Source organism: Aquarana catesbeiana, linkage group LG11, assembly GCF_042186555.1.
Source record: "Aquarana catesbeiana isolate 2022-GZ linkage group LG11, ASM4218655v1, whole genome shotgun sequence".
Classification (NCBI taxonomy): domain Eukaryota; kingdom Metazoa; phylum Chordata; class Amphibia; order Anura; family Ranidae; genus Aquarana; species Aquarana catesbeiana.
Window position 1 is genome coordinate 165,442,844 of NC_133334.1, and position 26,265 is coordinate 165,469,108.

Consider the following 26,265-nt stretch of genomic DNA (forward strand, 5'->3'; position numbering starts at 1 on the left):
TGTAGTGCAAAGTAGATTTTCCTTTAGTAAATAACTCCCACAGTGCTCTAAAATTTGCCACAATCAGGCCATTTTCGGGACTCCAAAAAAATGAATTCATGGTGCTGAAAATGAAGATTATTTTTATCATTAATGCATTACATACATTAACAACAAAAACAATGTGTGTGTGTAGCAGACCCACAACATAATAGTTAGCTGAAGAAAAGATTGTGACCTCATGTATCAAAGAAATTAGGTTTGCACTATTGAAGAAAATGGCCAAAAAGAAAAGCCCATTGGAGAACCTAGGAAACAGCTAAAAGAAACACAAGCAGTAAATCAACGGAAATATTATTTCAGTTTAAAATAAAAATGTATTTTAAAAATCTTTCTTAACCCTTTCATGACTAAGCCTATTTTTGAAATTTGGTGTTTACAAGTTAAAATCCGTATTTTTTGCTAGAAAATGACTTAGAACCCCCAAACATTATATATATATAAATTTTTTTAGCAGAGAATCTAGAGAATAAAATGGCGATTGTTGCAATATTTTTTATCACACGGTATTTGTGCAGCGGTGTTTTAAACGCAAATTTTTGGAAAAGTGACACTTTCATGAATTTTAAAAAATCCAAACAGTAAAGTTACCCCAATTTTTTTGTATAATGTGAAAGATGATGTTACGCCGAGTAAATAGATACCAAACATGTCACCCTTTATAATTGCACGCACTCGTGGAATGGCGACGAACTACGGTACCTTTGAATTTCCATAGGCGACGATTTAAAAAATTTTTACGGTTACCAGGTTTGAGCTACAGAGGAGGTCTAGGGCTAGAATTATTGCTCTCGCTCTGACGATCGCGGCGATACCTCACATGTGTGGTTTGAACACCGTTTACATATGCGGGCGCGAATTCCGTATGCGTTTTCTTCGCTGCGCGAGCTCGCGGGGACAGGGGCACTTTAAAAAAATTTTTTTTTTTTTTTTTTATTTAATTTATTTATTTTTGTACTTTATAAATTGTGTTTAATTTTTTTTTTTTTTTTTTTTACTTTTATTGCTGTCACAAGCAATGTAAACATCCCTTGTGACAGTAATATGTGGTGACAGGTACTCTTTATGGAGGGATGGGGGGTCTAAAAGACCCCCCATCCCTCCTTTACACTTCAAAGTATTTAGATCGCCGAAGACGGCGATTCTGAATACTGTGTACTTTTTTTAATTCGGCGCCATTGGCAGCCGAGTAAACGGGTCATGACGTCGCTTCCGCATTTACAACAAGTAGGCTGGAACGAAGCCGCTCGCAGCTTCGTTCCAGCCCGCCCCCAGCCGCCGAAGGCAGCCGAACAGACACCGGGCCTGCCGATCGCACGGGAGGCCCGGTAACAGCGGCGGGAGGCGGCGGGAGGGGGGGGATGTCCCCTCCCGCTCCTCCGGTATAACAGCCGAGCGGCTTTTAGCCGCATCGGTTGTTATACACAGGTAGCCGATCGCCCGTTGTAAACAACGGTACCGGGATGATGCCTGCAGCTGCGGGCATCATCCCGGTATAACCCCGGAAACCCGAGTACGCATATGTGCGTTCGGTCGGCGTGCTGGCATATCAATGGCCCCCCTACCCGCAAAGTATTCAAGATATTTTTGAAGGACCTCGCTTGCGCTTTGAGGGGGCAAGCCAAGACAGCCAGATTCAAGTCCCGTCAGGGTTTGTTCTTGAAATCTGGCCTCAGGCCCAACTGAGGCCACATAGTTCATAGAATTTCTCCTTAGAAAGTTGTGTAGAATGCAGCATGCAAGTATTATATGGTTTAGTTTATATTCCGCCATGTTGATTGGCGTAAGGAATAGGCAGAACCGGCTGGCCATTATCCCAAAAGCATTCTCCACCACTCTTCTGGCTATGGCCAGCTGGTAGTTAAAAACCCTCTGGTCCAGGCTGACCAGCCATGTTGTCTTCCAGAGGTGGCAATCCCAAGCCACCACTCTGGAGCCGTCCGTAGAACTCAGTCTGGGCGATGACTCCACCATCTGACATCCGGCCATTCTTCCCTACGTCCACGATGTGGACGTGTTTCCCATGAATTGCCCCTCCTCAGTTGGGTAAGTCCCACAGCTGGGCAAATTAGGAAGCCACAGTCTGCCATTCCTGTGGCGTTGAAGGAAACTGTGGAGTGAAACAATAAAAAAAAAAAATTAGTACTTTTGCACATAACATTGCAAGCAGATTAGACACAAACATTCTTGGCCAACATCAGTATAACATTTATATGAAGGAGTATTTAAAGACAAAACGATAAGGTCCACTTATCAGATTCCTTACACCCTCTGATGGCCCATTGAAAAAATTTTAGGGGGGGGGATGTTTTGGACAGGTATCCACTTCATTAAGAGCTAAATGCATACGTAATGTGTGTTACTTTGGCCAACCCCTCCTTACTTACAATATTGGAAGCCCACTGGACAGGTAAGAAGTGTCATAATACAAAAATATAAATACACACTGTCCTAATTGAAGCACATTTTTACATTCTGCAATTAACTATCAAGATAATTTGAGAACAAAACTTTAAACAGTACCATTTGAAAGTATTCAGGTAGGCCCTTTCACTACATGCTTTGGTGAATTCATCCATAAATATGACCACAAAAGAGGTAGGTATAGTGTGTATGGGTTTGGCAAAGTTAGCAGATAGAGGATTGGTATCGGTTGACTTAGCGGTTGGGGGGGGAGGGAGGGTTCCAAATGAGTTTGGGACCCCCCAAAAAAAGCCTCTTGCACTCTGCCTGAATTTAAGGACAAAAATAACATTTAACCACTTCAATACCAGGCACTTATACACCTTCCTGCCCAAGCCAATTTTCAGCTTTCAGCGCTGTTGCAAATTGAATTGCGCGGTCATGCTACACTGTACGCATACAATTTTTTTTCATTTTGTTCCCACAAATAGAGCTTTCTTTTGGTGGTATTTGATCACCTCTGTGATTTTTATTTTTTGCGCAACAAATAAAAATAGACCGAAAATTTTGAAAAAAAAAGTTTTTCTTTGTTTCTGTTAAAATTTTTTGTAAATAAGTATGTTTTCTTCTTTAATGACGGGCAGTGATATGGCTGCACTGATGGGCACTGATGGGCACCAATGAGGTGGCACCAATGAGGTGGCACTGATGGGCACTGATAGGTGGCACTGGTATGCAGCACTGATGGGCACTCATAGGTGGCACTGATGGGCACTCATAGACAGCACTGATGGGAACTTATGGGTGGCACTGATGGGTACTTATGGGTGGCACTGATAGGTGGCACAGGTGGGCACTGATAGGTGGGCACTGATGGGCACTGATAGGTGGCACTGATGGACACTGATGGGTGGCACTGATGATACTGATGGGTGGTATTGCTGGGCATCACTAATTTTTATTGTGCCATAGAGGTGCCAGTCAGTGCCCATTTGTGGGCACTGATTGGCATATGTTGGGCATTGATTTTCACATGTGGATGGCCATGGGGGATGTACCTGGCTATCCACATGCTGGGGGCTTCCCTGGTTGTCCTAGCGGCTTCCCTGGTGGTCTAGTGTCAAGTGAGGAAAAGCAGATCACCGGCTCTTACTGTTTACTGTCTACATCGTGATCAGCCGTGATTGGACACGGTTGATCACGTGGTAGAGAGCCTCCGCTGGAGCGTCTTTATCGAGATCGGTGTAGCGGTGTGTCAGAATGACACACCGCTCCACTGATCGCCGCGATGCGTGCCCCCATGGGTGCGCGGCGGCTGTTATCCTGCATGGTGTCATATGACGCCCAGTCAGGATAACAGAACCACCGCCAGGCCGTCATTCTGCTATAGGCCGGGCGGGAAGTGGTTAAACACATTTTAGGGGGTGTTTAGGGTAAAGCAGTATAATGGAGCTGACAAAATACATTGTTAAGTGACTAGGCTAGGTGTGTATGGGCCCAGGATAGTATGCTGGGGAGGTTAGTGAAGGCAAATATGCATGAAGGACAAAAAAGGAATTTTAAAAACTTCCAGCATGCATGAGAACAAAGGGGACATTCACAGCATATTACAATCATGGTAATTAGGGAATGATGAAAGAAATACAATACATTAGCAAACATTAAATACATAGAATGTGGTGTTAAAGGAGAAAACTTACCTTACTATAGTCCTTCTGCAGGACCTGAATGATGGCAGAACAGGTCTCTGGAATAATGATCCCCAGAGTCTGGGGGGGAAATGCCTGTCGAAAACTTGATGTCCTGCAGACTTCTCCCCGTCGCCAAGTACCGCAATGTGGCGACTAGCCTCTGTTCAGGAGTGATGGCTTGCCACATGCAGGTGTCCTGCTTCGTAATATAAGGGTACAGCAAAGCCAACAAATGGTGAAAAACGGGGTCCGTCATCCGGAGATAATTCCTGAAATCATCAGGATTCTCACGGATCTCCCGCAACAAAGGCATATGAGAGAATTGGTCACACTGGAGCAACCAATTTTTCGTCCATGAACTCCCCCCCGCCCTGTTCATGGACTGGGCTTGGGTCAAAGTAAGAACCCCAACACCAAGCCCCCACACAGCACGAACTCTACGATGAGTACGTACCCGCAACATGGCTTCAAAACGGTCAGCTGGTCAGAACGAACTAACAGAACGCACTGAAAATCAGAAAGGCCTGAGAAGAGCAACCTGAAAATCAGAAATGAGCGGGCAAGAACGCACTGAAAATCAAATATGTACTAGAAATAGCACGCACTGAAAACCAGATGCAAACTGTCTATACGCAATGAAAACCAGATACGAACCCACAAGCACAAACTGGAGAGCAGTAACGATCGGAAAAGCACGAGGCTGAAAACCGAAAATCGTCTCTCACCAAACTTCTACTAACACGAGATAAACACGAGATTAGCAGAAGGAGCCCAAAGGGTGGTGCACTTCGTATTGAACTTCCCTTTTATAGGGTTGGTCGTACGTGTTGTACGTCAGCGCGTTCTTGGCAATTGGAATTTCCGACAACATTTGTGCAACCGTGTGTATGCAAGACAAGTTTGAGACAACATCCGTCGGAAAGATATCCAGGATTTCATTGCCGGAATGTCCGATAATGTGTACGCGGCATAAGAGCTGTGAAAATGTTAAATAGATTCCCTCAAGAATTGGTTCTTGCCAGCTCAGTAGATAAAATTATAGCTGAATGCATTTGAAATTCAAGTTACTGTATAATGCATTCTCTGCATTAAAGTAAAACACGTTCTATGCACTGGATCCCCACCAGCCCCCCTCCCTCATACTTTCCTGGCCTTGATCCACAGCTGTGGACCCAAGAACAGCAGCTTTCTCCTCTCTCTCCTCACTGCACATGGAGGCAGCCTTGTGTTCAAACCCGCATGAGCACCCCTATAGCAAGCGGCTTGCTATGGGGGCACTTGGCAGAGGGAAGGAGCCAGAAGCGCCACTGGAGGACTCCAGAAGAGGAGGATTGAGGTTGCTCTGTGTAAAACTATTGCACAGAGCAGGTAGGTATGACGTGTTTGTTATGTTTTTAAAATATATGTTTACAATCAAAAAATGAAAAAGAAACTGTGCTACTAAGTGAATATATACAGTGAATTAAACAAGTGAAATTGAAGCAGCAGCTCCAATGTGAGATATTATACTCAGCTTCAATTACAACAAAAGGAGTCACGCTGCAAAAAAGTGCCAAGTGTACAATATATATATATACAAAAACCTTTTCTTTTGTTTTTTTGTTTGTTTGTTTTTTATCCTCCAGTGACAAAAAAATACAAAAAAGTCCACATGCAAAAAGGAAAGTCCTTTTTTCATGTGTTTATATAATCTTATACACCTGATAAGCATCCATTGTCTATAAAAGAAATGTTAATTCCTGAAGCCACCACCTTTTATGGAAAGAGTACATGTTTACCAACTATAAATGACCCCCTAATTAAAGTCAACAGAGCTTGCAATCGAACACACAGCTTTAGATCATCATATAACGATTCCACAGACTTCCCCTGCTGGCAGATGATTATAAATCGGTTCTCAATCTAGCATCATCCCATGTTTTCTCGTAAGAACATGAAAAGAAATGCTTTGATAGTGTAAAACCTTTATGGAACGTATATTAAAGATTAAAAACACACTTACATAAAAAATGTGATCACAACGCTATATTGCATTCCTAGCTTGCCAAATACAAACAGCACCCACACTTCCGGGAACTCACGATGACATCAGCACATTGCTCCACCCTACGTGTTACGTCACACGTGATGTTGTCCGGGACAATGCTGTTTTTAACCACTACACAAAACCAAGTCTCATTCTGAGTTGCAAGATGGTTATCCCATATTTAATCAAAACAAATTCTGACCTTTGCAATAGTAAATTAGAGGCATCAGAGGATAAACATTGAGCCCCCTGGTGGACAATATGGGTAAGGCAGTCAAAAATTAAAGAAAGAAAAAAGCTGCCACAAGATCTTGGGCAATCTAATGGACAAAAAATGGTAGTACAATTTAAGTAAAGGTAAACAGTCTGCAACTCTAATAAACGTACCAGAAAGGTTTTACACTATTGGAGCATTTCTTTCCATGTTCTTACAAGAAAACTTTATGGGGTGATGCTGGATTGAGAACCAACTTATAATCATCTGCCAGCAGGGAGAGCCTGTGGAATTTCTCTATGATCATCTAAAGCTGCTCTTCGATTGCAAGCTCTGTTGACTTCTCTTTAAGTAGGGGTCATGTATAGTTGGTAAGCGCGTACCCTTTCATAGGGTGTGGTGACTTCATGATTGAACATTTCCTTTATGGATGATGGATGATGGATGCTTATCACATGTATAAGAATATATGAACACATGAAAAGACGACTTTCCCTTTTGCATGTGGACTATTTTGTATTTTTTGTCACAAGAGGATGAAAAAGAAGTTAGAAATGTTTTGTATATACTGTTTATTGTACATCACTTGCCACTTTTTTGAAGTGTGACTCCTTTTGTTACAATTTAAGCTTTACTGTGTATGTTTACAATCAGGTTCATGAAAAAATAACTGCATATTAACATGCATAAGTAATAAAACCAGAGATTGTTGATCCAGGGAATATCTGATTGCCTTCTGGGGAATTAGAAATGACTCTTTTTCTGCACTGGGGCAAACGCTTCATAGTTTTTTTTGTCTTCCTCTGGATCAATTGTGGGTATGGGATTGTGTACATTTTCTATGATTTCATATTGCCTAGTGCCAACAAGTTTCTGCAAGTTTCCTATTGACCTTGAACCGCTGAGTGACCCTGTGTTTCTGAGTAACCACAAGTTCCTGCAATTCCTGCATCCCTGAACCTCTAGAGACTCTGTTTATCCTACACTATCCTGTGAGCTCACTGTCTCCAGGAAACCCTGAATCTCTGCACTTCCAATACACTCCTGACTGCATCCTTCTCTTGTGTCCCCAGTGCACTCCAGACTGTAATCTGTTTCTGTGACCACAGTGTACTACAGCCAGTATCCTGCTCCTGTGTCCACAGTGTACTCCCTCTTTGTATTCTGGGTACTCGTGACCCAGTGCATTCCAGCCTGTCCCCTGCTCCTGTGTCCCCAATGGCCTCTAGACCAGGGGTGCTCAACGTGTGGCCCTCGGAGCCCTCTGATGTGACCCGTGACCTCAAACCAGGGAAGAGTATGCCCATGCTCTGGGAATGGGGGGTCGGGAAGCCCAGATCGCGAACAACGGCTTGCTGAACCGCCATCCCAGAACATCAGAGTGCATAGAGCCAATGTGGGCAGCAAAGAAAGCAGGCGGACGCGAAAGAGAGCAGGAGATGCATAAGCCAATGCTTCCTCTGTGGCACCGTCTCATGTCCCAGGCAGAGTGATACCAAGTGCACTTCACCTGGGTCCTTTTTAGCAGCCTGGAGAGCGATGCCAGCAGAAGAAGGAAAAGGAAAAGGTCAGTGTACTAAACATCACATATTGCAGATATGCACAAATGGCACTTTTGCAATCAGCATATTAGCACTTATTAAGCAGGTTTATTAGGCTGCTTTCACACGGATCCGGGGGTGCAGTGCTGTGCACTTGCAGCTTTCCTGCGGTTTAGCTGCACTGAGCCATAGATTCCTATTATATCCTGCAGGTTTGGTGCGCTTTCACAAAGTGCACCACACCTGCAAGATATAATATAAGTCTATGACTCAGTGCAGCTAACCCGCAGAAAAGCCGCAAATGCACTGCGCTGCACTCTTGGTGCCGCCAAACAGCAGCGCATCAGTGTGAAAGCTGCCTTATAGGGGGTTCAGGACAGTAAGGGCTCATTTATATTTGTGGTTTGGGGGTGGTAAAACCCCATATTTCATTGCAGCTCACAACCGGTTACCAAATTATTTAAAGTGGATGTAAACCCAATGTCATCCTTTCTAAACTACTGAGATAGGGGTTATCTATAAGGATATACATGCCTCCTGCATGTATCTTCACCTGTCAAATGTCTCCCCTCTGTCTGTTATGAGAGCCGAAAAACTGCATATTCTATGGGTGGGTCTGTTGTCTGGAGCCGTGATGTCATTAGACTCCCCGCCCGCCTCTACACTCCCCTTGTCAGAATGCATTTCTCCTGTGTATTTTACACTGAACTTCTGCTATGAGCTCTAACATCCAGTGAAATGACTTCATGCATGCCAAATCATGCTGAGGTGTGGAACAGCCAATCCTTGCAGAGCTGCTGAAGAAAGGAGTGGGGGTGGGAATTAAAAAATAATGCATGTCTTTGGCTAGTGCACAAGATATGTAAATCACTTGTCACTCAAAGCAAGGGGGGGGATTTGACAAAGTTTTTCTCTGTTTGTCAAGTTTTATCTCACTGAACAATAAAAGAGGATTGCTCAGAGCTGGATTGACTCTTTTTGGCAAGACTGGGCTCAAATGGTAGGAAATCTTATACTCTACATTATGACATAAAAAAAAAAATTGGGGGGGTTTACATCTACTTTAAGTGGCCCTCACTCTTTAAAAGGTTGATCACCTCTGCTCTAGACTTTATCCTGCTTCTGTGTAGCTAGACTCCATTGATTCCATGCATTTCAGTCTGCGTTCCTGCTACAGTGTGTTCCCTGTTACCCCCCAGCTGCATCCAGTATTCCTGCTCCAGTGTGTTCTCTGTACCCTCCAGCTTCACCCAGTATTCCTACATCTGTTTTCCCTGTGCACTCTAACCACATTCAGCATTGCTACTCTAGTATGTTCCCTGTGTACTTCAATTGTATGGTACAATTCATAGAGGAATGATGCTCTGCTGGACCTGGTAATCTTAAAATATGCAGAGCTTATTACTAATGTTTATATATAAGAGCATCTGGGTTGCAGTGACCATAACATGATTTCATTTAATGTTAGTTGTAAACAACAACCATATAATGGAAAGATATTTCCATTTCTATTCAATTTCTAAAGGCTGGGGGCTGCTCTCCAAAATTTAGACTGGGATGGAATATTGGCATAGATGAACACAGAATAGAAATGGGAATTCTTCAAAACGACTGTATATGAACACACTGCAAAGTACAGTATATATCCATGGGCAACAAGTTTAAAAGGCTAAAAATAAAACCTATGTGGCTCACATAAAAAGTTAAAAAAGCTGCAAATGACCATAAAAGAGCTTTTAAAAAATATTAAAAAAAAAAAGAAACAGTATCATCATTTAAATGTTACAAAGGATATAACAGAATATATAAGAAGGTAATCAAGTTCAAAGTTGAAAATGAATGGCAGACTGCAAAAGAGAGTAAGACAAACCCCCAAAAAATCTTCAAATATATTAAGGTCTCAGCAGGTCTGAGCATGTAGGCCCTTTATAAAATAATCTGGAGTGGGTGAATGGGGGCAAAGAGAAGGCAAGTGTCCATAATGTGGATGATATTGACCCAAATGATCCACAATGACTCCAAATTGATATTTTAGATATTTAGACAAAATAAAGGTGAGAAAAGCACCTAGACCATACACCCACAGGTCCTAAATTAATTGAGCTCTGTCATTTTAAAGCCAGTCTAATTTTTAGGGACTCATTAGTGACTGGCATAGCAACCTGGACTGGGGTAAGGAAAATGCAGTGCCTATATTTAAAAAGGGGTCAAAGTAACTATAGACCTGTTAGTTTAACTTCTATAGTTGGTAAGATACTGGAAAGTTTAATAAAAGGCCATATAGATTAGCTAGGAAAAATAACATTTTAACCACTTGCCGACCGCTGCACGCCGATATATGTCGACACAATGGCACAATGGCAGTGGTGGACAAATGGGCGTACCTGTACGTCCCCTTTAAGAGCCAGGACTAGCAGGCGTGAGTGCACCGCCACGTACAGCGTGACAGTGCCCGCTGGACTGGCGGACTCAATGTCCGTCAGTCTCCCGGCGATCATGTCATGGAGCCGCAGAACAGGGAATGGCCTATGTAAACAAGGCATTTCCCCGTTCTGCCTTGTGACATGACAGAGATCACTGCTCCCTGTCATCGGGAGCAGTGATCGCTGACATGTGAGTTGAAGCCCATCCCCCCCACAGTTAGAATCACTCCCTAAGACACACTAAACCCCTTCATCGCCCCCTAGTGGTTAAGCCCTTCCCTGCCAGTGTCATATACACAGTAATCAGTGCATTTTTATAGCACTGATCGCTGTATAAATGACAATGGTCCCAAAATAGTGTCAAAAGTGTCCAATGTATCTGCCATAATGTCGCAGTCCCGATAAAAATGGCAGATCGCCGCCATTACTAATAAAAAAAAAAAATAATAATAAAAATGCCATAAAACTGTCCCATATTTTGTAGACGCTATAACTTTTGCCCAAACCAATCAATATACGCTTATTGTGATTTTTTTTTACCAAATATATGTAGAAGAATACATACAGCCTAAACTGAGGAAAAAAAACATTTTTTTATATATTTTTGGGGGATATTTATTATAGCAAAAAGTAAAAAAATTGCGTTTTTTTCAAAATTGTAGCTCTGTTTTTGATTATAGCGCAAAAAATAAAAACCGCAGAGATGATCAAATACCACCAAAAGGAAGCTCTAATTGTGGGAAAAAAAGGACGATTTTGTTTGGGTGCAACGTGGCACGACAGTGCAATTGTCAGTTAAATCGATGCAGTGCCGAATCACAAAAAGTGCTCTGGTCAGGAAGGGGGAAAAATCTTCCGGGGCTGAAGCGGTTAAGCAAAAGTCAGAATTGATTCATGAAAGACAGAAGTTGTCAGACAAATCTGATTTCTTTTTATGAGAAGGTGGGCAAAACCTTGGACAGAGGGGTGGCTGTTGATGTGGTATATTTGGATTTTGCAAAATTGTTTGACACAGTTCCCCACACACGACTAATGCGTAAAGTAAAGTCTATAGGCCTGAAAAAATCAGTTGGTAAATGGATAGAAAACTGGCTAATAGACCGAATTCAGAGAGTAGTGGTTAAAGCAGACCTTCACCCTCCTGAGGGTGATCCTACCTCTCCACCCCTCCTCCCTTTCTCTGCAGGAATAGGACATTGCTTTTTTTTGTTTACTTCTTTTTTTTTTTAATTTAATGTCCGCCTTGCCTCCATATGCACGTCAATTGCCTTAGGCGAATGATGCGCACACTGGCCGCTGTGCCTCCCAGGATATGTATGTCGCATGTCGTAGGAGGCATAGCTTTTCGTTCAAGAACAGGAGGCAGGGCGGGCCTTTCGGCGCATCATTGAGAGGCACGCTCGCTGAACATGGAAGGCCTGCTTGCTGAACACGGCGGGCCTCTTAATGCTCTTGATGACATCAGAGAGAACATTGTAGATGTGGCATGAGAGGATTTCAATGGGTTAATGCTGGATCCACTGGATGGGTGAGTACAGGGCCGGACTGGGAATGAAAACCAGCCCTGGAAAAAATGTCATACCAGCCCCATAGCATTATTATACCAGCCCAACAGCATAACGTAATTATTTTCTTGTTCATAAAATGGAAAACCATGCATTTTAAAGCACATTTAAAGAGTGCATTATATATAGATAAGACACAGTGGTGGCAATTTATGGGTACAGTGGCTGCGTTTGATGGTACAGTGGCTGCGTTTGATGTGCACAGTGGCTGTGTTTAATGGGCACAGTGGTGGCAATTTATGGGTACAGTGGCTGTGTTTGATGGTACAGTGGCTGCATTTGATGGGCACAGTGGCAGCGTTTAATGGGCACAGTGGTGGCAATTTATGGGCACAGTGGCTGCGTTTGATGGGCACAGTGGCTGTGTTTAATGGGCACAGTGGTGGCAATTTATGGGTACAGTGGCTGCGTTTGATGGTACAGTGGCTGCATTTGATGGGCACAGTGGCTGCGTTTAATGGGCACAGTGGCTGCGTTTGATGGGCACAGTGGCTGCGTTTGATGGGCACAGTGGCTGCGTTTGATGGGCACAGTGGTAGCGCTTAATGAGCACAGTGGTGGCAATTTATGGGTACAGTGGCTTCGTTTGATGGGCACAGTGGTAGCGCTTAATAAGCACAGTGGCGGCAATTTATGGGTACAGTGACTGCGTTTGATGGGCACAGTGGCTGTGTTTAATGGGCACAGTGGTGGCAATTTATGGGTACAGTGGCTGCGTTTGATGGTACAGTGGCTGCGTTTGATGGGCACAGTGGCAGCGTTTAATGGGCACAGTGGTGGCAATTTATGGGCACAGTGGCTGCGTTTGATGGGCACAGTGGCTGTGTTTAATGGGCACAGTGGTGGCAATTTATGGGTACAGTGGCTGCGTTTAATGGTACAGTGGCTGTGTTTGATGGTACAGTGGCAGCGTTTAATGGGCACAGTGGTGGCAATTTATGGGTACAGTGGCTGTGTTTGATGGGCACAGTGGCTGTGTTTGATGGGCACAGTGGTGGCAATTTATGGGTACAGTGGCTGCGTTTGATGGTACAGTGGCTGCGTTTGATGGGCACAGTGGCTGCAATTGATGGGTACAGTGGGTGCGTTTGATGGTACAGTGGCAGCGTTTAATGGGCACAGTGGTGGCAATTTATGGGTACAGTGGCTGTGTTTGATGGCACAGTGGCTGCAATTGATGGGTACAGTGGCTGCATTTGATGGTACAGTGGCTGCGTTTGATGGTACAGTGGCTGCGTTTAATGGGCACAGTGGTGGCAATTTATGGGTACAGTGGCTGTGTTTGATGGTACAGTGGCTGCATTAGATGGGCACAGTGGCAGCGTTTAATGGGCACAGTGGTGGCAATTTATGAGCACAGTAGCTGCGTTTGATGGGCACAGTGGCTGTGTTTAATGGGCACAGTGGTGGCAATTTATGGGTACAGTGGCTGCGTTTGATGGTACAGTGGCAGCGTTTAATGGGCACAGTGGTGGCAATTTATGGGCACAGTGGCTGCGTTTGATGGGCACAGTGGCTGTGTTTAATGGGCACAGTGGTGGCAATTTATGGGTACAGTGGCTGCGTTTGATGGTACAGTGGCTGCGTTTGATGGGCACAGTGGCAGCGTTTAATGGGCACAGTGGTGGCAATTTATGGGCACAGTGGCTGCATTTGATGGGCACATTGGCTGTGTTTAATGGGCACAGTGGTGGCAATTTATGGGTACAGTGGCTGCGTTTGATGGTACAGTGGCTGCGTTTGATGGTACAGTGGCAGCGTTTAATGGGCACAGTGGTGGCAATTTATGGGTACAGTGGCTGTGTTTGATGGGCACAGTGGCTGTGTTTAATGGGCACAGTGGTGGCAATTTATGGGTACAGTGGCTGCGTTTGATGGTACAGTGGCTGCGTTTGATGGGCACAGTGGCTGCGTTTGATGGGCACAGTGGCTGCAATTGATGGGTACAGTGGCTGCGTTTGATGGTACAGCGGCTGCGTTTGATGGTACAGTGGCTGCGTTTGATGGTACAGTGGCAGCGTTTAATGGGCACAGTGGTGGCAATTTATGCGTACAGTGGCTGTGTTTGATGGCACAGTGGCTGCAATTGATGGGTACAGTGGCTGCGTTTGATGGTACAGTGGCTGCGTTTGATGGGCACAGTGGCTGCAATTGATGGGTACAGTGGCTGCGTTTGATGGTACAGTGGCTGCGTTTGATGGTACAGTGGCAGCGTTTAATGGGCACAGTGGTGGCAATTTATGCGTACAGTGGCTGTGTTTGATGGCACAGTGGCTGCAATTGATGGGTACAGTGGCTGCGTTTGATGGTACAGTGGCTGCGTTTGATGGTACAGTGGCTGCGTTTAATGGGCACAGTGGTGGCAATTGATGGGTACAGTGGCTGCGTTTGATGGTACAGTGGCTGCATTTGATGGGCACAGTGGCAGCGTTTAATGGGCACAGTGGTGGCAATTTATGGGCACAGTGGCTGCGTTTGATGGGCACAGTGGCTGTGTTTAATGGGCACAGTGGTGGCAATTTATGGGTACAGTGGCTGTGTTTGATGGTACAGTGGCTGCGTTTGATGGTACAGTGGCAGCTTTTAATGGGCACAGTGGTGGCAATTTATGGGTACAGTGGCTGCGTTTGATGGTACAGTGGCTGCGTTTGATGGGCACAGTGGCTGCGTTTGATGGTACAGTGGCAGCGTTTAATGGGCACAGTGGTGGCAATTTATGGGTACAGTGGCTGTGTTTGATGGCACAGTGGCTGCAATTGATGGGTACAGTGGCTGCGTTTGATGGTACAGTGGCTGCGTTTAATGGGCACAGTGGTGGCAATTGATGGGTACAGTGGCTGCGTTTGATGGGCAGGGCACAGTGTTGGCAATCTATGGGCACAGTTTTCAAAGTTATCTGGCACTTGAACAAAACGAGAGAGAGAGAGATATAGAGAGAGAGAGAGAGAGAGAGACCTTGATTCTTGTGCTGTAGCAGCTGCACTGCCGGCCATTCACTGATATTCTCTCCTCGTGCAGATAGTGGGCGGTGCTGGCTGGCGCCGCACGGGACGAGGCAAAATGGAGCAACACGGCGTTCTCCTGCTCCTCCCCCTCAGGCACACAGAGAGCGAGGCATGATGATGAGTGTGGTGGGCGGCGCGCCGGCCGAACGGAGGAGACAGTGAGTGACAGACACAGGCAGCCATGGCATAGTGCAGCAGCGGCGGCCACCGCTGCTGCTGATCTTTAGGTCAGGACACAGGCAGTGAGTGGCCCCGGAGACACACACAGAGTGTGAGTGAGAGTGACACACAGCTGGCATAGTGCAGCAGCGGCGGCCGCCGCTGCTGCTCTTTAGAGTGCTGATGCTGACACAGGCAGTGAGCGGCCCCAGCGGTACTACAGTGCAGCCAGCCTACCGGGATATTTCCCGGTATCCCGGTAGGCCAGTCCGGCCCTGGGTGAGTATCTGAAATGTGCAGATACCACCATCAAGTAAGTGGGGCCAAAAAAAAACAGGGAGGTCAGCCAGAGCCCCTCTTTAATGAGTCATACTCTGAATGGTCTAGGGTTCTTAATGGTACATCCCAAGGTTCAGTGTTGGGATCCTTATTTTTAAATATATTTATAAAGGATATAGGGTCTGGGATTAAAGTACCATTTCAGTCTTTGCAGATGACACCAAGCTATGCAGCGGAATATCGTCCTTACAGGATGTCTCCACCTTAAAAGCTGACCTCAATGCACTGTTCTGTTGGGCAACTGTGTAGCAAATGAGGATTAATGTTGATAAATGTAAAGTTATGCATTTGGGGGCTAAAAATATGCATGCATCATACATATTAGGGGGAGTACAACTGGGGGAATCAATGGTGGAGAAGGATCTGGGTGTTCTGGTAGATCATAAGATGATAATGGCATGTAATGGCATGCAATGCCAAGCTGCGGTTTGCATAACAGGTAAAATCCTTTCTTGTATTAACTGCTTGCCAACTAGCCACTGCAGGTATAATGCGGCACGTTGGCTTGGCTGCTCGAATCGCCGTAGGTGTACGTTGGGCTCGTAGACGGCGATCTGTGGGCATGTGCATGCTGCCGGAGGCGCACGCCCATTGGCCAGCGGTGGAGCCAATCAGCTGGTCCAGCGGACTCCATGTCCGCCGACCACCCGCGATCGTTCTCCGCAGAGACAGAATAGGGATCTGCTAAAGTAAACAATGCAATTCTCAATTCTGTCAGGGGATCACACAGAGATCCTGTCTTTCTGCTATGCAGGAAGACAAATCTGTGTGTTGTCCCAAGCAGCCCATCCCACCGTACAGTTAGAAACACACTGAGGGAACACAGTTAACCTCTGAATCACCTCTGATGTTAACCCCTTCCCTGCCAGTGCCATTAGTACAATGTCAGTGCATCTTTTTAGCACTGATCACTGGTTCCCAAAAAAGTGTAAAAAATGTCAGTTAGGTGTCCGATCTGTCCGCTGCAATGTCGCAGTCCCGCTAAAAATCGCTGATCACCACCATTACTAGAAAAAAAAAGAAATAATAAAAATGCCATAAATCTATCCCCTATTTTGTAGACGCTATAACTTTTGTGCAATCAATCAATATATGCTTATTGGAGTTTTTGTTACCAAAAATATGTAGCAGAATACAAATTGGCCTAAATTGATGAAGACATTAGATTTTTTTAATTTTTTTATTGGGTGTGTTTTATAGCAGAAAATTTAAAATATTGTTTTTTTTTTTTAATTGTCAACCTTTTTTTGTTTATAGCATAAAAAATAAAAACCGCAGAGGTGGTCAAATACCACCAAAAGAAAGCTCTATTTGTGGGAAAAAAAGGACATATATTTTATTTGGGTACAGCGTCGCATGACTGCACAATTGTCAAAAAGTAAGGCAGTGCGTATCGCAAAAAATGGTCTGGTCATTGAGGGGCAAATCCTTCCGGGGCTGAAGTGGTTAAGAGGGGTATAGACTTTAGAGAGAGATATCGTTTTGCCCCTGTACAAATCTTTAGCAAGACCTCATCTGGAATATGCAGTTCAGTTTTGGCCACCAGTTCTCAAAAAGGATATCGGGGAACTGGAGAAAATGCAGAGAAGGCCAACCAAACTGATAAGAGGCATGGAGGAGCTCAGCTATGATGAAAGATTAGAGGAACTGGCTACCCTACTTTCTCTCTTCGGATATTCCCACAATCCTTCTCGGTGATTTCAACATCCCCGCTAATACAAACACTCCTGCTACTTCTAAACTTCTTAGTTTAACCTCTTCATTTGACCTGAAGCAATGGGTACAGGCTTCTACTCACTCTGATGGCAACACCCTTGACCTTGTATTATCCTACCTATGCACTCCATGCAACTTCTCAAACAATCCTTTTCCTCTCTCTGACCACCACCTTATTAGTTTCTCTCTCCCCCTGTCTTCCACCACCTTTCCCTCCAATCGCCTAACCATCACCCATAGAAACTTTCGCAACTTCAACTTCTGTCTCCTCTATTCTGCTACTGACCACCTCTATGACAAAATCTCTCCCCTGTCCTGCCCCAACCAAGCCATGTCCATCTACAATAAATCTCTGTCCACCACCCTGGACAAGCTCGCTCCCCTCACTACACGCAGAATAAGGCCTCGACCCCTACAACCCTGGCAAACAGATGACACTAAAATTCTCAAAAAACGTAGTCGCGCTCTTGAGCGTCTGTGGCACAAGACTAAGTCTCTCAAAGACTTCAACCAATACAAATCTGCCCTCCAAATATACTATTCTTTCCTCCACACTGCCAAGCAAACCTATTTTACAACTCTTATTAACACTTTCTCATCCAATCCCCGTAAACTCTTCTCTACCTTCAACTCTCTACTTTGTCCTCCACCGCCTCCACCCACTGACTTACTCACTGCCCAGGAAATCGCTAATCACTTCAAAAACAAGATTGATACAATCCGTGATGAAATCTCCATTCTACAGGTATCTCCCCCAGCTAAGACCCCATGTCAACAGGTACAACTGACACTCCCCCTATTCAAATCTACTACTACAGATGAAGTTGCTAAACTCCTTTCTATCGCCCACCTAACCACCTGTCCCCTGGACCCTATTCCCTCTCAAATGCTACGGTCACCCTCTGACCCCATCCTACACTCTCTAACCCACATCTTCAATCTCTCCCTCACCTCTGCCATCTTCCCCGATGCTCTAAAACATGCACTGGTCACCCCCATACTCAAAAAGCCGTCCTTGGACCCTACCAATCTTAACAACCTACGCCCAATCTCCTTGCTCCCCTTTTCCTCTAAACTCCTTGAACGCCTGGTTTACAACCAACTGAGTGACCACCTCATTAAAAACAACCTTCTTGATCCCCTTCAATCTGGATTTCGCCCTCAACACTCCACAGAAACTGCTCTTTTAAAACTCACAAATGACCTACTAACTGCAAAAACCAACGGACACTATTCTGTACTCCAATTTCTGGATCTTTCAGCTGCCTTTGACACGGTTGACCACCCCCTCCTCCTCAAAAAACTTTACTCCCTCGGTCTCCATGACTGTGCTCTTCAGTGGCTCTCATCCTACCTATCCCAACGCACCTTCAGTGTCACTTACAATTCTACTTCCTCCACTCCTCTTCCCTTCTCTGTCGGGGTCCCCCAAGGTTCTGTTCTTGGACCTCTTTTATTTTCAATCTACACCTCTTCCCTGGGTCAGCTGATAGCCTCTCACGGCTTTCAATATCATTTCTATGCTGATGACACACAAATCTATCTCTCCACCCCTCAACTCACTCCATCAGTCTCCTCACGCATCACTAACTTACTAACCGACATATCTGTATGGATGTCACACCACTTCCTCAAACTCAACTTGTCCAAAACCGAGCTTATAATATTTCCTCCTCCACGTTCCTCTTCCCCCGACTTCTCTGTCAAGAGCAATGGCAAAACCATCCACCCATCCCCACATGTCAGGGTACTAGGTGTTATCCTGGACTCTGAACTCTCCTTTCAGCCCCACATCCAATCACTTTCCAAAGCTTGCCGCCTCAACCTCCGCAACATCTCTAAACTACGTCCCTTTCTAACCAATGAAACCACAAAGCTCCTGATTCACTCCCTGGTTATCTCTCGCCTTGATTACTGCAACTCACTCCTCATTGGCTTACCTTTAAACAGATTATCCCCCCTTCAGTCCATCATTAATGCTGCTGCCAGACTCATCCACCTTACAAACCGCTCAGTGTCTGCTACCCCTCTCTGCCAATCCCTCCATTGGCTACCACTCACCCAACGAATTAAATTCAAAATACTAACAATAAGTTACAAAGCCATCCATAACTCTGCCCCCAGCTACATCACTAACCTAGTCTCAAAATACCAACCTAATCGCCATCTCCGTTCCTCCCAAGACCTCCTGCTCTCTAGCTCCCTCATCACCTCCTCCCATATCCGCCTCCAGGACTTCTCCCGAGCCTCGCCCATCCTCTGGAATTCCCTACCCCAATCTGTCAGACTGTCTCCAACTTTATCCACTTTTAGGCGATCCCTGAAAACTTTCCTCTTCAGAGAAGCCTATCCTGCCTCCATCTAACAACTGCACTATTTTCTCCATTAGCTCATCCCCCACAGCTATTACCCTTTGTATAACTTGACCCTCCCTCCTAGATTGTAAGCTCTAACGAGCAGGGCCCTCTGATTCCTCCTGTATTGAATTGTATTGTACTTGTACTGTCTGCTCTAATGTTGTAAAGCGCTGCATAAACTGTCGGCACTATATAAATCCTGTATAATAATAATAATAATAATAATAATTCTCTTTTGAGAAGAGGAGATTAAAGGGAAATATGATTAACATTTATAAGTAGTCCATATAGTGAACTCGGTATAGAGTTATTCACCTTAAGGTCATCGCAGAGGACAAGAGGGCAGGTTTTATATCTAGAGTAAAATAGATTTAACCTACAAATACAGAAAGGCTTCTTCACAGTAAGAGCAGTGAAAATGTGGAAAAGACTCCCTCAAGAGCTAGTGCTGTTTTTAAAAAGGACTGGATTCTTTCCTAAATGCATATAATATAACTGGATACTAATATTTGTAGGAAAAGTTGATCAAGGGAATATCTGATTGCCTCTTGTGGGATCAGGAAGGAATTTTATTCCATCCGCTGGAGGAAATCGGATCATGCTTTATTGTTTTTTTTTGCCTTCTTCTGGATCAACTGTGGATACAAGATAGTGTACAGTATATGGAGGTTTCTATGTGTGTGTGTGTGTGTGTGTGTGTGTGTTTTTTCTTCCTTGTTGGTTAAACTGGATGGACTTGTGTCTTTTTTCAGTCATATGTAACTATATGTAACTATGTATGCAATAAATTATGATATTGATACTAAGCATTTCAAAGTCGTTTACAAAAGAAATAAAGGCTGCTTTCAATTTTGCACTCTCTTTCTCATGACACTTTGTGCACACAACTACAAGGCGGTGGTACATATTTGAGATGTATTTTTGGTAACCCCCAACTGTCTACCACTGTGTCAGAAAGCCTGTTTTTGACAGCTTCTACAACTGCTTTATTAAAGAGGTTGTAAACTCAGGTGGGCAAAAAAAAAAAAAAAAAATCCCTGCAAGACAAAGGCTTAATGAGCTAGTATGCATTAAACACTAGCTCATTATGAAATACTTACCTTAAAACGAAGCCCTGCAGTGCCGTCCACACTCTTTTCCGGAGTTACTTCTGGGTTCGCGGGCTCCGACGCTGTGATTGGCTGGAGCCGGGATGACATCACTCCCACGCGCTTGCCACCCACGGCACGGAGCTGGGAAGGAACGGCACCCGCGCCCCTTCCTTCAGAGCTCATGCACCAGTGATGTCGCTGGCTGCATGCAATGTAAATATCTCCTAAACGGTACACGTTTAGGAGATATTTTCAGTACGTATAGGTAAGCCTTATTATAGGCTTACCTATAGGTAAATGTCTGCAGAGGGAGTTTACTTCCTCTTTAACAAGGCAACCCTCAACTATAACAGTTGGAAAATGCCAGCAAGTCCCAGAGGAGAAATGGCAGGAAGAAGAAAGACAATATACAGTATACTACTGTGCACTTTAATAATGTTTATTAGGGCATGTATAGCATGCTCAGTGTCCAAAACTAGTTAAAGTATATTCAACAAAAATGTAATATACTGCAGCTTTATAAACCACACACATTTCACACTTAGTGCATTAAAAAAGAAGATTGTTTTTTTTTTTATTCATACTTACCTTGGTGGATGCTGCATCTGTCCCCCGGCGCCTCTAACAATGAGAACCGTGCAATTGTCTCACAGCTCCCTGAGCAGAGAGCTGCTGACTGTCAATCAGCAGCTCTCTGCTCTGCCCCCTTCTCACTCTCTAGAGCCCTGGGTGGCTGAGCCGTGTGCCAGTCCCAGGATCTGGGCAGATCCTGACATCATTGTCGTTATTACGCCCGAGCCTGCACTGACTCTGGGACCTCAGCAGAGAGCGGACTTTAACCCGCTCTCTGCTGAAAACAGGTCACAGGAGTGCAAAACGAACTGCACTCCTGTGATCCACAGGAAAAGTACAGCCAAACAATTTTTGGCTGTACTTCTCCTTTAACTAAAATTAAAATCAAAACAAGAAGCAGCTCACACTAACACTGATAAAGGATATATATAGGCAGATGCTTATAATCATGTTGCGCTTCCTTGCACAATCCGTATGCTGTGCAAATGATATGGTCCCTGAGGATGTCATGTATGATGAAACGCATAGGGCAGAGCATTACGTCCGACCCTGAGGATGTCTGGCATTTGACGAAAAATGTAGAGGCTTGTTTATTGCACATCACTTATGATTTTTAGCTTTCTGAGCAGAGGAACACACATACTCATTGGGAACAATCTGAGTGGAGCAGCGTCACTCTTACATATACAAGTGATCTGAATAGTGCTTATAAAAAGCGGCACCTGAATAAGTGAGTGGGTTTTTTTTAGTTTGGGGTTTTATGGGATACCCCGTGTGATACATGTGTTTCCAAGAGAGCATCTTGCCAGCAGTTTCACTTAATTGGCTAAAAAAAAATATTGAAGTCAGGTACAGCTAGGCAATAACTAGTATTCTTAGGAGAAGACCAGCATTGGCAGTCCATATTTCTCCTAGTACTAGTTATCTTTTAAGTGAAATTATACTTTGTCCACATAGTTACCGTATATAGTTACTTATACCCATATGTGTATAAGAAGACATATATTACCCAGTGAGAGAGAAAAAGAAAGATTGATATATTGCAGTTTATTAGACCTTAAATGTGGTGGCTGGTTTTCTTTTCATATCTTCTTTTCCTTTATTTTTACCTGGTAAACCTGTTATTAACACATCCCTGTCCTTAGAAAATTAAGTCATTTGATTAGCAGGTAGCTAGCATTTTCAAAGGAAGAGGACAGCAATGGCAACCCCTTTTTTCTCAATACAGATTCCCCTTAATTTTATAATAGACATGGGAAGTGTTAGAGCTTTTGTCAGGTTTCTATCTGTGTCTTTTTGTGTCTTTCCCTATATGTTCTGTCAGGATACAAAGTGAAGTGAAATCTCTCAATTGGAGGAACAGGCAAAAACAAACACAAAATGCATTTTTAGAAGTATGGAAAAAGTTAGAATATTAGACATTTAGACATCTTCTATGGCTGCTTTTGCTATCCTGTCACCAACATGCTCTATTTCTTGTACTGGTGTCAAACAAACAGGAAGTGAGGAAAATATCTCCCCGTGTGGATCCCATACAGAGATGAATCCATCCTACAAATCCCATTTAGATCTTGGCCCATAAAATATTTTTGGCAACATAGACATTTTCTGAGCATATTTGCAACAATAGCACTGCTGACAAGTCTTCCCTACCTACCATACCTACCTACCCCCTTCTCCTTGTAATGTGCCCTTACATAGGTGTATTATTTTTCCACCCAGTGAGCTGTATTGCTTTTTTTACAGCTAATCATGACAGTCATAGTCATCAAATCTCAATGCATCACAGAGATGAACAGAAGGTATTACAAGGCATATTACAAGTCAGCTCAGGTCCACACCAACAAACCAACATTTCAACATATACTAGGGTGCAACAAACTGCAACAGATGAACTTGTTGGTTATGCCTGGTTTGCACCAAGATTACAGCATTTAATATATTATCAAACATTTATAGTGCCCCTTTAATGACAAAAACATGTAGGCTGCCATAGCTGACCTCATTTAGAAAATACTAGTTGCCTGGCTGTCTGGATTAAAACTTTGACTCACTGACCCAGAAAGAAAGATGCATCAAGTCAGAGCAAAATCAAAGCCTTTTCTGTTTATACCTAATGTAAATTAGTGTGAAAGCTAAGCAACCAGCATTTTTAAAAGGTAAAGTCAGCAATGGCAGCCTGCATGTTCTTTCTGTACAGCTTTCCATTATCAACAAGTTCCTTATATTTTATTAAATTGGACAGAAAAGTAAGCTTGTTGCTATTAAATAAAGCAATCCAACAGCAATCAAAAAAGTATATATTGTCATAAAAGGTTCTTACCGCCTCCATTCTTATAGCAGAGATAAGGGAATCTCCAGACATTGGCCAAATCCACTGAAAAACCAACAACTGATAGAAGAAAGTCAATTTTCTTGCCCCAGTGCTCCCTTTCTTGCTCTTCTGGCACCGGAACCTCATATTTCTGGGAAGCATCTGGGGCGATAACTGTGTTATTTGTATATTGAATTCCATTCTGTTCTTTGACTAAAATCAGTTCGACATCTTTCTTTTCTGGGGAAAACTCATTGAAGGGAACCACTGCTGACAATCTATGGTCAGTATGACCCTGAATGAGGATCTTAGATTTCGGCATCTGAAAAGTATTGACCGTGCAATAAGATCTGTAAAGGATTTTCAAGGAGAGTAAAAACCAAGTGCAGTCTTTGTACTGATGTTTAACCTTTTTTATTCAACTCTTCTTTCTGAAAGAGTAGAAAAAAAAAATCAATAAAAAATATTTCACAATGTGGGTATCAGTTCCTAGATTTAGTAATTAAATGCGCTTTATAAACAAATTGGTCCAGTTTCCTATACAAGACACACTGAAGTGTGTTATACTAGTTAACAGTTCTTGATTTTCAGATTTTTTTAAGCTATATAACTGGAAATGTGTTTAATGTTAATTTATTCATATGTATTCAATATTGTTCATATTATTATTAGACCATAAAGCAATTGTTCTGTATGCTAGGATTAAGAAGTAAAATCTGTCCAATGTATGCTTTAATAACAACTCTAGGCATTACTTAAAATGGAAAACATTGTCGATTTTACAAATCCATAAACTGTTGCATTGGTATTTTTTTTTTAATGTGGTCCTTAGAGATGCTGGGGATGGAAGAGAAGGCAATTTTTTTTTGTAGGATTGAAGTCTGATACCTAAAATATACTATCTCCACACTGTTTGCTAACAATACTCCGTTTCTAAATAACCAAAATTGTTGCAAGTATAGTGATGACTTTAACCTAGATTTTTTTCAAAAACTGTTGCAGTTGGCGTTCTAGTATTTCAGACACAGGGTTTGCAAGCAAACACAGATACATTTTTACTTGCACCAACTCAGTAGTCTCCTTAGACAATATTTTGACAAAGCATATTCTGAATTAGATCACAACTATGAAATTACTATTAAAAATAATATTTTTTGTGCAAAAACTAACATAGCATTTTACCATATTTATCTTTAGCATTGACATATATATATATATATATATATATATATATATATATATATATATATATATATATATACATAAAGCATTGACATATTACATATCTCCTTAATACAGTCCTTCCAACAAATTTCACCAAAAATGTCCCTGCCGCAAACACACACTCATACAAATATATATTAGGATTAGTAAGTAATTTGGTAAACTATTAAAAGCTTCTGAGATAACCATAATTCACTACTTGCTAGCTAAAAACATATTTTTGGAAAAGTGCACAGACTTACCAGCTTACAGCAAGTAGAGTCTTTCAGTAAGCTTACATTGAACAACATGAAGACCACTCAGTCCTTGCAATCCCTGCCCTCTCCAAGTGAAAACTCTGTGATCCTTCTGTTATGAGAAAACTGTAAAGAATAGAAAGTTGTCAGCTTTTAAACCATGATGCACTCAATGCACGTGCTGCTTGTTAAATCAATACACCCACTGTAGACACTGGAAACTCAGCAGCACCACCTATGGATACTACAGCAAAGAAATACCAGAAATCTGCACAGAACACTTGTGTTTACATTGTGAAAGAGTTTTTGAATTTAATTTATTTTTTTATTTTTTTAGAAAAGCCAAAAGCAAGTTTATTAAGGGAGTGATTATATATCTTTTAAGCATCAGGCATTACAGGGACATATAAGCAATCTGAAATATGTAAATTAGCATGCCCTTAGGTTGAGTTGCAGCAAATGGAAGAGAAAGATTATCTGGATCACATCAAATGTAATTTATATTGATGTCCCCACAGGAGCATAACAGAAAGTAAGAATTAACCTGTTGGCTACTCATTTTTTTTTTTTTTTTAGATTTCTACAGAAATTGATGTAAAATCCAAACTGTAAACGCTAAATAGTAAATTCTAGGTATGCTTCCTTGTGTGCCTACACTGGCTATATGTACTAAACTTTTTTTAGATTATTAGTTTAAACAGGTAAACAAATATGCTTGCAAAAAATTTGAAGCAGATCCTCCTGTATAGATTAGGTGACATGTTAGTTTACCATTTGTTTGTATATTTTTTACATAACATTTTTTCTGGTTGTTATGTTTTCTCTCCCAAATCTCAGATTGTATTACATTTCTTGTAAGCGTTCTTCTTGGAAAACAGAAATGTTAGTCTTAATTTGTTTTAGTTTAATCAAACTTGGTTAAATCTTCCAAACACAGTTAATAAATCACAAACTGATGTTTTGTACAGCAGCTTAGCTTCTCTGCTCGTACTAGAACCTACCACATAATATTCCAAGCAGTGACAGCCATAGATAGCAATAGGTAGTTTAACCCTTTCACTGCCATTCTGTTGTGCATTCCTTCTACAGTACCACTGGTGGATAGGACTGCTTTTTAAATTCTGTAATGTAGCAATAAAAAGCCTTGCAGATGGTTGACTGTTTATTTGAACCATATAAAAGTGTGTGTGTATTACATCTTTAAAGTAGAAACTAGATAATTAGTATAGATTATATGTTATATCAGTGCCAGAAGTTAGCTGTCATTGCTGGGCCAATTAGTTGCGAGAGGAGATTCTATGCTATGACAAAATATTTTCAGATAACATTGTGTAACATAGTTTTGAGTT

At 42.8% G+C, this 26,265-nt stretch overlaps 1 protein-coding gene across 1 annotated transcript in view; it reads right to left on the reverse strand.

Moving 5' to 3' along the window:
- The window catches only part of SLC6A2 (solute carrier family 6 member 2), a 1,144,495-nt gene extending 1,118,779 nt beyond the window's left edge, over positions 1-25,716 (reverse strand). The window contains exons 1-2 of the mRNA XM_073605017.1: positions 24,923-25,716; positions 23,466-23,887 (exon numbers count right to left, since the gene is read on the reverse strand). Of these exons, the coding sequence (XP_073461118.1) occupies positions 23,466-23,778 (313 nt within the window). The 5' untranslated portion in view covers positions 23,779-23,887; positions 24,923-25,716. The remainder of the gene's footprint in view (positions 1-23,465; positions 23,888-24,922) is intronic.
- Between the last annotated feature and the right edge of the window lie 549 nt (positions 25,717-26,265).